At 52.2% G+C, this 14,358-nt stretch overlaps 1 protein-coding gene across 2 annotated transcripts in view; it reads right to left on the bottom strand.

Moving 5' to 3' along the window:
* The window catches only part of VSTM2L (V-set and transmembrane domain containing 2 like), a 35,861-nt gene extending 29,575 nt beyond the window's left edge, over positions 1-6,286 (bottom strand). The window contains exon 1 of one of the 2 annotated variants that reach the window (XM_074347261.1): positions 5,864-6,286. In XM_074347261.1, coding sequence (XP_074203362.1) covers positions 5,864-5,984 — 121 coding nt within the window. In that variant the 5' untranslated portion in view covers positions 5,985-6,286. The remainder of the gene's footprint in view (positions 1-5,863) is intronic. The other variant, XM_074347260.1, reaches the window with a different exon arrangement.
* Between the last annotated feature and the right edge of the window lie 8,072 nt (positions 6,287-14,358).

Raw genomic sequence — 14,358 nt, 5'->3', positions numbered from 1 at the left:
AAGAGTCTCACTGGGGTTTGGGAGAAGAGGACACATCCCAGAACCCCAATGCCCTCAAGGCTGCAGCATCCCATATGCACCCCAATGGGCTGGGCCTGGGTCCACCCATTGCTTACCCACCCCAAGATGTGCTTGTCGTGGTCAATAAGGATGAGGAGGGGCTCCAGTTTTATGATTTTTTTACTAAAAACATGCATGTCTTATGAAAGTTAAATTATATGAATGTTTAAAACTACATTAACTTCAGACTCGCAGACATAGTAAAGAAACTTATGGTTACCAGGGGATAGGGAGTGGGAAGGGATAAATTTGGGAGTTTGAGATTTGCAAATGTTAGCCACTATATATAAAAATAGATTTAAAAAAAAAACTACATTAACTTGGAATTAGTGAAAGTTTAAGAATTCAGAACTTAGACCTCTGCCTTATCCTCCTTGCTATCTGTTGCTTCATTCCCTGCCACCTCCCTGGGCGGGACACTGTGGTGGGTACCAGGACACAAGGGAATCTGACCCATCCCTGGCCATTACAAGGAGGGTGGTGAGGGTGCCCGGATACCGGCCCCTGTGTGCCCAGCTGACCCCCAACTCCCTTTGGGGCTGAGAGATCCTTCCCATAACCCCATCAACAGTTGGTTCAGTCCCTAAAGTCCCAGGTCACGGCCAAGCGCCAGGAGGTGGGCTTGCTTCATGCCACCTTTCCCCTCTCCTTGACACCTACCCCTCATGGGGGCACTGATGTCACTGTTCATACCACATACTTCCTCTCCTCACCCGTTTGATTTTCTCAGCCTCCAACGGAAGCTGGAAAGTCACTGAGGCAGGGTCCTGGTCTGGGGGTCGCCACATCCACTGCCGCACAGCCAGGGCATGGAACGTGGAGGTCACCACGCTCCTCCCACCACAAGTCTCATGACCTCGGGCTTTTCCCTCCTCCTTTCTGGACACAACAGTGTCATGAGCAAGGGCCCTGGACCCACATTCCTGGGCTCTGATCTGGGCTCCAATACTTGCTAGATGCGTGACCTTGGGCAAGTCTTATAACCTCAGAATCCCAGTTTCCTCATAAATACATCCAGCCAGGGAAAGCTCCCTCTTCTTAGGGTTCCTGTGAGATTCAGATGAGACAACGCCATTTAAGACCCTGCCATGACAATAAACATTTGCCTCTGTATATGTTTTTTTCATTCTTTTTGTACCGAGCTGGGTAAAGTGATCCCCAAAGCCAAGCACTAGCCTCTCTGGCAATTCGGGCATGTGCTCCCTGGTGGGTGGCCTTGGTCTTCTCCTCTGTGAGATGTGTAGAAGGGGATGGCCCCAGGGGCCTCGCCGGCTTGGCTTGAGCCTCAGAGATTCATTCCAAGCGCTCCATCCATCTCCTGCCCCAGTGGCTGCTGGGTCGGAAGGGACCACTCTCCCAGCACCCCGACCCTGCCGACTTGCTTGTCGCAAGGAAACTTCCCGCAACACCCCTGCTGTCACTGTGGCAATGAGCCGAATCCCCCAACCCGCTGGCCGCCTGCGGGCCCCTTGCTTAGGGAAAAGGCCGAGGGAGCTGCTGATAGGCAAAGTGTCAAAACCAATTGGTATGAAGGATGTGGGGAAAACTGCTTGTGAGGACCAATTCCCCACAGGAGGCCGGGAAACCCTCAGCCCAGGGCAGAGTGTTTACGGGCATAATTGATAGAATAATCACCAACACCAGAGACAACGGCGAACACATTTTTAACATCACAACCTTCAGAAGACAGCACTCAATTTTCTCCATCTCCCAGCCACCAAACTAGCCAGCTTATTGATGGGGAGATACCAGCAGTCTGGTAAGGAACGCAAGAAAGCCAGAGTCATTTTTCAGTGCACCGGCTGTTTGCCAAATGGCCCAGCGGCCCCCGCCCCCTCCCCCAGCGCCCCGCTGCTCCCTCCCGGCAACAAGAAAACCTCAGGACAGTGAATCACTCAATGGACAAAGCACCAGGCCAAGCCAGGATCTTTGTCTGCATTGAGGTGTATTAATAATTGAAGGTGCTGGCCTACGGGTGTGTGTGTGTATATGTATGTGTGTGTGTGTGTGCGTGCGCGAGCGTGTGGCAGGGCGGGGGCAGGAGGATGGATGTTTGCTGCAGTGTAAGGCTTCCTGGGGTTCCTCTGAGGGTCCACATACCTGCTCCAGCCTAGACCTCTTCCTCCCTTGCAAAACCAGACCAATCCAGCAGCCCCTGGCACCAACTTCCCATCCCTACACGTCTCATCAGGTATGGGTGAATACTTAAGGCAGTGGCTCCCACACTCCAGGCTGCTTAGTAGTCATCTGGGGGAGCTTATTAAAATGCAGGTTCCAGGGTCATCAACAATTATTTTGACCAATGGATCTAGGGAGGATCCCAGGGTCTGCATTTTAAAAAAACTCCCCGGGTGATTTCAAGGCAGGAGGTCCATAAAGAGTCTGTCCTCCAGCCCTCTGTCCCGGACAAGATCTGGAGAGTCCTGGAGAAGTCTAGCCCAGCTTCCTGCTTCTAATTTGCATGTGGCCTCAGCAAGATCCCATCACCTTTCCCAACTGCTGGTTCCTCTTGGTGGAACCCACTGACCTACCAGTTCTCTGTGGAGCTGGAAGGGGGACACTCGGATAGGGCTGCACAGAGAAGAATGGGTCCCAGAGGAGGCGCAGAACTGCCAGACACCTCTTCATTGTAGGCACAGCTCTCCAGCTCCCTATACAGACTCAGTGACCTTGGGCAAGTCACTAGCCCTCTCTGAACCTCAGTTTCCTCCAATGTCCAACACCAGTCTTGCATGAATAATGTCAGCCTTAGTGAGTTAACACTGGCAAGGTACTTGGCAGCACCTAGCACACAGTAGGCAGCTTCTTTCCTCCCACCTCTGCAGTGCTCACGGCAATGAGATAACCCTGATAAGGAAAAAAATCAGAACAGCTGCCATTAATTGAATACCTACTGGGCGCAGATGTTAATCATCACCATCACCACAATCACCACTTCCTGACACCTTCTTAAGAGGCAGGTACCATTCACTCCCCATTCTTTCCTCATGCCTTTAAAAAGCCCTCTGCAAAGTGGGCTGAGTGGAGGTAGCGGGGAGATGGGAAGCAAAACAGATGTCCTTGCGGACCCATCTGACCGCGGGCTTTCCCTGTGACAAGCCCCAGGGCAGGCAGGTGGAAGGCATTAGCCTGGCAGCTGGGCTGGGCTCGGACTGAGCTGAAGAGGTGAGCGTTAGGGTCATTGGGGCCCTCCCCAGGAGCCCCCACTTCCAGCCTCCCACCCCCACCCAAGACATAGAGACGCCTTGCAGCCACATTTCCTGAATCAGCTGAGGACACGCAGAGCCCAGGAATAATGAAACGATCAGGCTCCAATCTGCTAAACAGCAATTTCTGGGCTTTTTCAGCACACACAGCTTTTATCAAATTGGTATTCTCCTCCTGAACACAAACGGCTTATTAGACATGACCCACTTATCTGCCGCGTCTCACTATCATTAATAACAGTTTCTTTTTGTGATTAAGTGAGTAGCTCCAAACCCTTCCTGTGGTGGCAGGCGCTTGGCCCAGCAGAGGGGCAGCAGTGGGTGCTCCTCGTCATCCACTACTTGGTGACTTTGAACCTGGCAATGTTGGGGGATGGCAGTCTGGCCCCTGCAGAGCAGTCCAGCCTCCTCCTTTCTTGAGGGACAGAAGGAGCCCCAGAGGGGTGACTCACTTCCCCGGCACTGCACAGTGGTCACTGAGAGAAGCCAGATTCCCCACAGCCAGTGCTGTGTCCTTCCCATCCAGCCCCTCCTCCTGGCCTTTGCTGGACCTCTCCAGGGTTTGGAGGGGACGTTACAGCCAATGGGACAGCTGTGCCCTAAGCATGCCTGGCACCAGGGGGCAGGCAGAGACTACCACACAAAGGGCAAACCCTGCTTTCCTATGGGGGGATGGACACCTCGGGACCTCAGGAATGACAGACTAGCACCTAAATCCCTGGGCTCTAGTACCCCAAGGACAGGATGATCATAAAGCCCCAGTCCTCATATCTCTCGGGACCGCAAACTCAGGAAAGCCCTTTCTTGGAAAAGCCTTCTAGTCTAAGTTCCAACCCTGCCAAGGAACTGAGCGAAGCCAGGAGGGGAGCAGAAGGAGGAATTCCCAGTTTCCTTTGAATGGAAGGGAATCTGACAGGGAGATAAATGTCCTGGATAAAGCATTGCCTTTGCCTGACAGACCCTGGGGCCAGTCCCAGCTCAGCCACTCACTCACTGTGTGACCTTGGGTAAGTCCCTTCACTTCTCTGAGCCTTGGTTTTGCCATCTGTAAACTAAGGATCAAAATAACCCTTCCCCTACTTATCATCGCTCCAGCCAGTTCAGTAGAAATTAGATGAGGGATAGGAAGGGTGCATAAATGATACACAGAGCAGTTACTATCTAATGTGGTAAGGAAGGCGGGTGCACAGAGTCGTGGTTCCCCAAAACCCAAAAGTAGAGCCCCTGAGAAGAGCTGTGGAAGCCCCCTATTCTCCAAAGCAACCCCACTCCTGCGTCACGCCCCGGGCAAAGCCTTCTCTGATTACCCACCTACCACCACCACCACCCCGCACAGCCCTCATTCTTTTCCATCAGAATAAATCACCCAGTTCTCTGCCCTTTGTGCAAACCTCTCCCCAGCCCTGGGCATACAGTGCCCAGCATTGGTGCCGCAGCTTCCCCTACCAGATTAGAAGCCCTCACAGGGAAGGGATGGATGGAGAGTCCCCATTTTCATCTATGCCCTGGTCCCCATACAGTAACCTGGCTCATGGGGGGAAGGGGGAGCCCCCACAGCTGCCAGCTTCTGACAATCCAACTCTGCTGCCAACTTGGGCTCCTCTGGGGCTAGAAGGAGCTTCTGACACTCAGGCAACCAGTGCCGGGAATGTTCACTTGCTCCCTGGCTCCCACGGTGGCTGATTTGAGATTTCCCACCTTTCAGTCCTCCAGGGTCGAAGATGAGGATAGGTGGGTACCCTACCGAAGGATGGCAGGGGCTTCCTGCCCACTCCCAGAGGCAGACAAAAGCTCCTGGCACCCCTCTTCCCCTTCCATGCTTCTGTGTGGAAGCAGCAATGCCAACTATTCCAATGTCTAGGAGGGGCTCCCACCAAGCCTTCATCCCCGAGATGCCACCCACCTGACAGGGGAAGCTGCAGCCCCAGGCTACCAGTTATCAAGAGGTGGGGGTCTTCTGTCCCCCAGAGCCTTTCCCAGTGATATACGGGGCAAGTGTGGACAGGGAGGGGACAAGGATAGTTGTGGTGTTAAACCCACAAAGGGTAGAGGCAGATGGGCAGAGAGGTGGGCAAGCAAAGTGTGCTCACAAGTGTGTGTATTTGCCAGTGTGTCTGCAGGCAGGCGGGCAGGCAAGAGTTGTGCGCCTGGGTGCCAGCTGGCAGGGTGTGAGCCATCCAGCCGTAGTGCCTGCTGTGTGTGTGTAGTGGGCATAAGAGTGAGGAGGGGGATCTGAGAAGATGTCTAGGGATGTGTGAGGGTAGGAGTTATGAGTGTGAAAAAGCAGTGAGTGTGATTCTGAGTGTGTCCATGGCTGTGGACATCTGTGTGGTCGTGGAGGTGTGTGTTTCGGCGCGAGCGAGGGAGGTGGAAGGAGGGAACCCTCCGCGGGAGTGGGATCAGAGGTGTACACGGGGTGCCCCCTCCTCAGCAGGGGTGGCCAGGGTGCCAGGGCCGGTCCATAGACCCGGCAGGGGGCGCCCCGGGACTCCCGCCACGACCAGGGAGGGTCTGAGCCCGGGGACAGCCAAGTTGGAGCGGCGCGGCCCAGGGTGGGGTTTGGTGGGGAAGTCTGCGGGGGCGGCGACCCAACTTACCGTGGCCGGAGATGTGGTTGTCCCAGGGCGCGTGGCCGGCGGGCCGCGTGGCGCCGCCGAGTTGCAGGAAAAGTGCCAGGTAGTGGAGGGCGCCCAGCGCCACGGCGAGCGGGGCCCCCATGGTGCGCGCTCGGGCCGGGGGCGCCACCGGCTCACATTGGGGCTCAGGAAACCGCAGACCCCGCGCCCGCCGTCCCCTGCCCGGTGCGGCCTGGCTGCCCTGCTGCGGCCGCTGCCCCTCGCCCACTGAACCTGGCCCGGTCCCGGCCCCAGCCCCAGCCCCAGCCCCAGCCCCAGCCCTCGCCTGGCTCTGGCCCAGCCCCGGCTGCGGGTAGCGAGCGCACGCCCAGCCGGCCGCCTCCGACTGCGGGACTCTTCCCTTCCGCGGAAGGCCACTCCGCTCGGCGCCGCTGCCGCCGCACCCCCTCCCTCCCACTCCCTCCCGCCCGCCCAGAGGAGGAGGCGGCGGAGGGATCTGCCTCTTGATTTATCATCAAAGTTTTGCCCAGGCTGGGATTTTTAAAGCGGTACCCGCAACTTCCCCCGCCAGAGATCGCAGGTGGGGGCGGGATGGGGTGGAGGAAGCCACCCCGGGGACCTGGTTCGGGCAAAGCATAATGTAACTAGCTTCGGAAACGGAAATGCTCTCCAGCGGGATAAGGAGAAAAACCAATCTACCAGCCGCCAGACCCAGCGCGCTCGGACTCAACTTTGCTAGCCGGTCGGTGGCGGGGTCACAGGGGGGCAGGTGGGGATGGGGGTGGAGTGGAGAGTGATGTAGGGTAGGAACCTGGGCTGAGTCACAGGAGATCTGCTTAGAGCCCTGCCTCAGCCTTTGCCTCCCTGTGTGATCATGTCCGAGCGTCTTACCCCAGTGTGAGCTTCAAGGTCTTCACCTGAGAAGTGAGATTAACAGCTGCCGTCAGGGATCCTGGTGAGCATTTACGAAATCGTGTTTATAAAGCGCTAAGTGTAATGCGGCCCTCATGGTAGGAGCTCAATAGTTATTTTTGTTGCTCCCCTCTCTGGGACTCAGTTTTCGTGTCTGTGTAGTGGGCGTGAGGCAGGCCAGTTGCTGGGTCTCCTAGTTTAGAGCTGCTAGGCCCTGAGTGGTGGATTGGATCGCCCCCTTCTGGACCGTAGGGCTCCCTTCCTCGGACCGATGGGCCTAGTGGAATGTTGGGCAGGTGGCGGGGAGCAGGGAGTTGTTAAGGAAGCCACTTTCATTCCCAAGAGCAAGAATCCAACGAGAGCCTCTGATTCCTTCTCTGACCGTTTTACTGGGGCTGTTGGGACAGACTTTCAGTACAGACACAACGCGGACCTGTGGGCCCATTTAAAAGATGATGAAGCATATTAAATCAGAGAAGCAGTTTCTCCAAGGCCTCAAAGCGAGTCTGTGGCGAAGTCCCTGACTCCCGGGCAGGGTCCCTCCTACTCTCATTCCTTGTGCTTCCCCAGCCTCTTTCCCAACACGGCCCTGTCTGCCGCGGTTTCAGCACCACGGAGGAGGACAGCGTCAGTCCAGACACCCCGTCTTTTCAATCTCACTGACCGCACCGTCACCCCACCCCCGGCTCTTAGATGCGAGGATTCAGCACCATGACAAACCTTCTGATTTCCTCCCCTGCCCTCGCAGAATGGGAGTCAGCACCGCAGATGTCCCACAACCCTATCCAGACCACAGGTGGATCCAACATTATGGACAGCACCCCAACTTTGAGAATGAGGTTAGAGCCCGAGGGACAGCCCCCCACCCCGTCTTTACTCTGTCCTCGCATACCCCTTTCCAATACTATGGCAGGCAGTACTCCAGATAGGGCCTGTGGTCGCCAGCCACAATCCAGTTTATTCAAAGCTATAGGCAAATTCAAAACTATGGCCCTGAAGTGTTGCTCACTTACAAATACTGTTTCAGTATTGACGCTCAGCAATGCCTTCAACACCACAGACAAATCCCTGTCGTCATCATCCTTGCTGTTTCCAGCCCATATTCACAAGATGAAGAGGTCTCTCTCTCTCTCTTTTTTTTTTTCCTTTTTCCCTGATCAATTCATTTCTCACTTCCTTCCCACATAGAGGTGGTATTTAGACTATTCTGGGATGGTCAGGCATCTTGGATGCTACAGAAGCATTTCCTCATTCATTAATTCACTTGACCTTCACTCCCAGTGAATAGACTTCATTGCCCCCATTATAAAGACAGAGAGAAATTGAGAATCTTTAAGATTACATAGCAATGCTTTTTCACTTCCAGCCTAAGGCCTCTCCAGGAGAATGTGATGTCAGGAATGGAGCTCAAACCCAGGACTTTCTTCTCTTAAACCTCAGATTGGAGGGAAGGGGACACAGGCAAGGGAACAGGGAGAAAGAGGAGATTAGAAGAGAGAAAAGAAAACAGGAGACTGTGCTTGGGGGAGCTGCAGAGAAAGGAGGTCAGTGTGGGAGAGCTGCTCTGTGACTAACCCACTGACTGACCTTCAGGAATCCTTTCTCCTCGTGGTCTGGGACAGGGTTAAACTCTGTAACCTCTATGGTTCCTTCAAGGACAGACCTCCAGGGATTTTATGAGTTTGAAAAGGCTCATGCTGCAATGGCTCTGCTCAAAACCCCCCAATGGCCTTGCTTATAAGAAAAATCCTGATGTTTCTAGTTTGTATTCAAGGTCCCAGGCTCACCCCTTGAACATACCTTCTGCTCCAGGCATCATTCCCCTCATGTTCCCTCCCTGAACATGCCCCAGCCTCATCATGTCCTTATCCTTCCCAGTGCTTCCCCCTCCACATGTATGCTTTCCCTTCTGTCTAGCTGAGTCTCCCACTGGCCCAGGTCCAGTCTTCCCACAGGAAGAAATACCTTCTGCCTTCTCCCAGTCCTTAAGCCTCTGTTGGCCCATTATTGTCTACCCAGTGCCATGCTAAGATCTTTGATTATCCTACTCAGTCCTCAGAACAACTAAACTGTATAGGGTAGAGTGACCTTAGACAAGTTACTTAGCCTTTCTGTGCCTGAGCTTTTTCACCTGTAAAATAAAGATAATACCTCTAACACAAGATTATTGTGAGGATTAAATGACTTGCTACATGGAAAGCACTTAGAACATAGCCTGGCACATACTAAATAGCAATACAGAGGAGACAGTAATATATAGTAAATATATAGCTCTATACATGTTGAGTATTACTGTCATTACTATTATTATTATTTACAGAGGAGTAAACAGATGCTCAGAGAGGTTAAGTATCTCTCCCAGTGCTTCACAAGACAGTTGCAGAGCCATGATATGTTTGAGCACAGAGCCGATGCTCTTGGCATAATATCTAAAAGCACTTCTAGTTCAACTCACCCAGCTTAGGAAACTAAGACCCAGAGAGGATGAGTGAATGGAAATTCTCAGAGTTACACAGCCAACCATGACAGAACCAGATCCAGGACCTCTTGTCTCCCAGCTCAGTGCTCTCCCACTATACCATATTGTCCCATTTGTATTTCCTGCAGCACCTAAACTGTACTTTACAGTTTGTAAATCACAATTATATCCATGATCTCATATAATTCATGCAACAACCCCCAAGGCCACTATTCTTACCTTCCATCTTTTACAGATAAGGAAACTGAAGCTCAGAGAGATGAAGTAACCTGTACAAGGTTGCACAGGGAAGCAGGATAGAGGCTAGATGTGAAAGGATGACTGCCCAGCCCATATTCCTCCTCTGAGAAATTCTGTCTCTTTTCTATTTTGTGATCCAAGTGCAAACTGCAGACACTGTGGAAGCTAAGAGCCTAGTGGAGGCACAAGGTAAACAAAAACTATTCCAGGAAACAGTCTCTAGGAATTCACTAGGGTGGGTGACTGTTGTCACTCATTTCACTCTGGGAATTCTCCAGGAGATAGTAAGTTTCCAGTCCCTGGAGGCAATTATACGAGCATCTAGTGGTCACGTGGGTGCCATGAGGCAAATATCACTGCTATTTCCATTACCCAAATGAGGCTCAGAAGGTGAACATCATATTAAGCATTTCAGTCAGGAAAGAGGATCTTTTTAAAGTTCCCCCCAAGCAGGGGATCTTGCACTGTCCTCTGAACGAAGCTCCCTGGAGAGTCTCCACCATTCCCTTGACTCAGAGAGGCCACCCTCCCTTTCCTCCTTGAGATGTGTCACTTGAACACCATGGCTCTGTCAGTCGTAACAGCCATAAGATTTGTCCTTTTAATCCAGAATCAATAACAAATTTCATTTAAAAATAAATTAAACCAGGCATTGGAAATCATTCACCGTGTGGGCCAGGGCCCTATATAGCGCCGTCTAAATGGCTTCCTTCTGCTCATCTATCAATGCCAAGAGGGGGGGAAATACCTAAGCTGCCTGATTCATGGAGAAACTGCTTGAATGTATCAGCCCCTAACAATGAGCAATTGAGCCCCGAGTTGCACCTTTTAACACACCAATAACATGTGGAGCACGGCTTCATGAGAGCTTATCGGAGACCCCACGGTCGCTGGCTTGGAGGGATCCCATTTATAAGGGGGAACAATGGCTTCAGTATGTAGCCACCTAATTTCCAGAATGCATTACTGAGCTCAGAGGAGCCACGGAATTCTATTAACTCTTATCTGCCATGGGAGGGTATGAAACCGGCGGGGAAATCCAGACTTGGCAGAAACAGGCCCAGAAAGCACCAGGGCTGACCCCAGAAAGTGGGTGAACAAACCCAGAGGGAGAAGAGGGGGCAGGCGGGGCCCTGGATGTGTGAAAATATGTGCGTTAATAGAGCTCCGGTTTCCAGCGATTACGTTTACATCAGCGAATAAAACTTGGCAATAAAACATCGGAGCTGCGTCTCAGACAGCATTTCCTTTTACAGCCTGGTGTATTTCACTCATTATAACAGGAGGCAAGGAGCTTGAGGTGTCCCCATTTCTCCCCCTTTAATTAAATTTCCTAAGTTACTGCCCAAGATTTGGATAAAGTAAAAGACTTACAGCTCTACAAGTCGCCATCGTGGCTCCCACCCCATTCCTGTGGTAGCCCTGACTGTACCAGGTTCCAGTATGATTAAAGTGAAATACTGTGGGCATTGCCTGCCTGGGCTCTGGTTTGGAAAAGGCGATACAGCCTCAGGAGAAAAACTGGCCCAGGCTCAGAAAAGAGGCCTGGATTCTGGGACTGGCTTTGCCATCACCTTGCTGTGTGACCTTGGACAAGTTACTTCCCCTCTCTGAGCCTCACAAGTTCCCTTTTCCCCAAATATCCATATTGAGGCTTTTAGAATTGATTTGGAGCTAAGAATGCACATTGAGATACACCCCGTGAATGAGATGACTTAGGAAGCTTTAAAAAAAATTAATGCTCAGACTACGCCCCAGGGGTGCTGACCCAACTGGTTTGGGTGAGGCTAGGCTTGGGTATCAAGCTTTTCAAAAATTCCCTAGGTAATCCCAGTGCACAGCTGGGGTTGAGCACCACTGACCTAGACACAGAGTTATGTTAGCAGACTTTAGACTCTCTGGGGAGGCTGGTTGTGCCTGCAGAGGCCCACGCCCTATTCCTGGGGTTCCTTTTTCAGTCTGGTGAGGGGAGATATCTGGGAATCTGCTGGCTCACCAAGCACTCAGGTGGACCTCATGCAGAGATCCAACAGGCCACAGTGAGGACCCTGACAGGGTGGGAGGACAGGGACTCCTCTTTGTCTGTTCCTTGAACTGCACCCAGCCAGCCTCTTGGGGTGAGGGAGCCACCTGCCCCAGCCCTGATCTGGAGGGCAGCACAGGGGGCTGAGCTGTGACCTCCCACCCATGTCGGGACACTCCTCTTCTCTGATGACTTATTTCTTTATCCGTTCCCCTACAAGCTGGGCAGGAGCCAAGAGTGGCCTCTACAGTCAGGCCATGTCCCAGTCACGTGAGCCTCCAGGTTCTGACCCTTCTGCCCCTTTGGCTCACCCTTGACGCTGCCCAGGTTCTCCCATCTGCATGGATTCTGAGCCTTCATCTGCACTCTTCCTCCCTCAGAACTTGTGGGCCAACTAGGAAGCCCCTAGCTAGGCTGAGGGCCATGCCCGGGCCAGAGGCCAGGGGCAAGGGGAAATCACCCAGCCTTGTCCCTGCCCCTGCCAGGCTGAATAATCCCAGGAAGACCCATGGGGCCACTCTGAGGTTTTCCTTTTGGCTTCCAGCCTGGATGGACCACAAAGAGTGGGGACATCATCTAAAGCCTAGAATTTAAAATATCTCCGTTTTTTTTAACAGAGAAGGCTCATCAGGATCAACCACCGTTGCCCCATTGTACAGATGGGGGAACTGAGGCCCCAAGAGGGGTGAGGACAAGCCTAGGGTCTCATAGGGAGGCAATGGCAGAGCCAGCCCAAGGACCCAGGTCTCTTGACTCCATCTAGGTTCTTTCCTCCACATGTTGCTGCCTAAGGAGAGCAGACAGAATCCATCATCACTCCTGCTGCCAAGCACCCCTCCAGAGCTGTCCCACTCTGGGGTTTCCCAAAGAAGGCACCCCTCTAAGGTCCAAAGAATCTCTCTAGGGTTTGGCCCTTGAATTTGACCCAAGCCCGTAAATTGCTCTCTACCAAGGCCAACAAGACGTACACGAGACATATATCTGTGTTGTCCCAGCAAGGAGCCCAATGATAATCCTCATCAAAGGCAATTAATTGCATCAGAAAGACGGGGTTCCTAGGGCCCTTCACCCTGCAAACCGGGTGCTTATTAAACAGGACAGGACAGCAGGGTCTCTGCCAATTTTGAGACTCAGCCTATGGGAATATTTTTAAAATCCTGAAATGACTTTAATGGCGTGGTTAATGCCAGTCTAAACATTCCATGGCTGTGAGTAATTAGCTAGACCAATTCTGTCCAATAGAAATCAAATGTGAGCCGCATGTGTAATTTTGAATTTTTCTAGTAGCCATAGTAAAAAGTAAAAAGAAATAGGTAAAATTAATTTAATAACATAGTTCATGTAACCCCAAAGTATTGTCATTTCAACACATAATCAATATAAAACATTACTCCTGATATAATTTACATTCTTTCTATGTAGAAGTCATTTGAATCCAGTGTGTATTCACACTGCTGGAGCATCTCAATTCAGACTGGCCACATTTCTGGTGCTCAGTAGCCATGTGTGGTTCATGACTACCTTAGTGGACAGCAAAGAACTAGATCACTCCAAGGGGAGGCCGGGGCTGGTATCTCCATGGATCCCACACAGGGGGAGGTAACAGGCATCTACTGAGCACTTACTGTATGCCAGGCACTGGAATTGATATCATTAAATCCCCACGACAAGTCTGGGAAGGAGGTAGTGTTTAGCCTATCTTACTGGGACAGCTGAAGCTCAGAGAGGTGAAGTGACTGGGCTAAAGTCACACGGTGGCTAGAACCAAGGTTGCTGCTTCAGGCTTCTGCTGTTGGAGCCTTTAGGTAGCTCAGCAAGGTGGCAGCAAGAGCTTATTCATATGAGCCCAACCCCTCAGGGGTTATTTCCCTCTCATTTCCCCCTCTGTGGGCCTCAGTTTCCTCATCTGTAAAATGGGCATGAAATAGCTACCTTTTAGTGTTGTGAAGATTTAATTTAAAAACATGGTAAGTACTTGGCATATGATTAGGCACATTCTAAGTCCCCAGCAAACAATAGCTGAGGGTCACGGTAACACAGAAGTGATAGCCTTTCCCAGGATGTGTGTGTTCAGTTTCACTCAGCCAGTAGCAGCTGAAGCCTCACTGTGTGCCGGGCCCTGCAGAAGCAAAGTGATGAGCAAAACCAGCTCGGCCCATCCCTCAAGGACATCCCAGTCCATGGAGGCGACCGGCACAAACAAGTTCCAACAATCACATTTGTGTGCTCATTCAATAATTAGTTTGTGAGCACCCACTCTGTGCCAGGATCCAGGCTGGAGAACAAGACAGCCGCCACTCTTGTTCTTGTGGGGTTTCCATTGCAGTGAGGGCAACAGAGAGTCAAGAAAGAAACATGTTGTGTGGCAGTTGACGGTTAGTGTTCAGAAAAACAGAAAGATAAGGGGCTTCAGAGTGGAGGGACTGCGGTTTTAGATTAGATGGTCAGGGCGACATTTGATCCGAGGCTGAATGATCTGAACGAACTATGTTTCAGGGAACACGAACATCAAATGCAGAGGCCCTGAGACAGGAGTGTTCCTGGAGTGTTTCAGGAGCAGTGAGGAGGCCAGTATGGTCAGGGGGCAGCGAGGAGGACAAGGGCAGAGAGGTGACTGGTGACGGGCCCAGATCACAGTGGGTCCTATGAGGTGTGAGGAGCACCCTGGTCTCAGCCCGAGTGAGAAGATGAGCCCTGTAAAAAGAGTCACCAGCAGGGTCCAGGCCTTGGGACCCTTGGGTCTAGCTCCGGTGCTGAGCGCTCGGTGGGCAGCCAGACACTTCAAAAGAGAAGAAAACAAGCAAAGGCGCTCTAGCAGGGGAGAGGGCTAGGGACACCTGGGGCACAGACAAGAAATCATGG

This window comes from Camelus bactrianus, chromosome 19 (assembly GCF_048773025.1).
Source record: "Camelus bactrianus isolate YW-2024 breed Bactrian camel chromosome 19, ASM4877302v1, whole genome shotgun sequence".
Classification (NCBI taxonomy): domain Eukaryota; kingdom Metazoa; phylum Chordata; class Mammalia; order Artiodactyla; family Camelidae; genus Camelus; species Camelus bactrianus.
The sequence above is the reverse complement of the archived record's forward strand: the minus strand, read 5'-3'. Positions and strand labels throughout refer to the sequence as shown.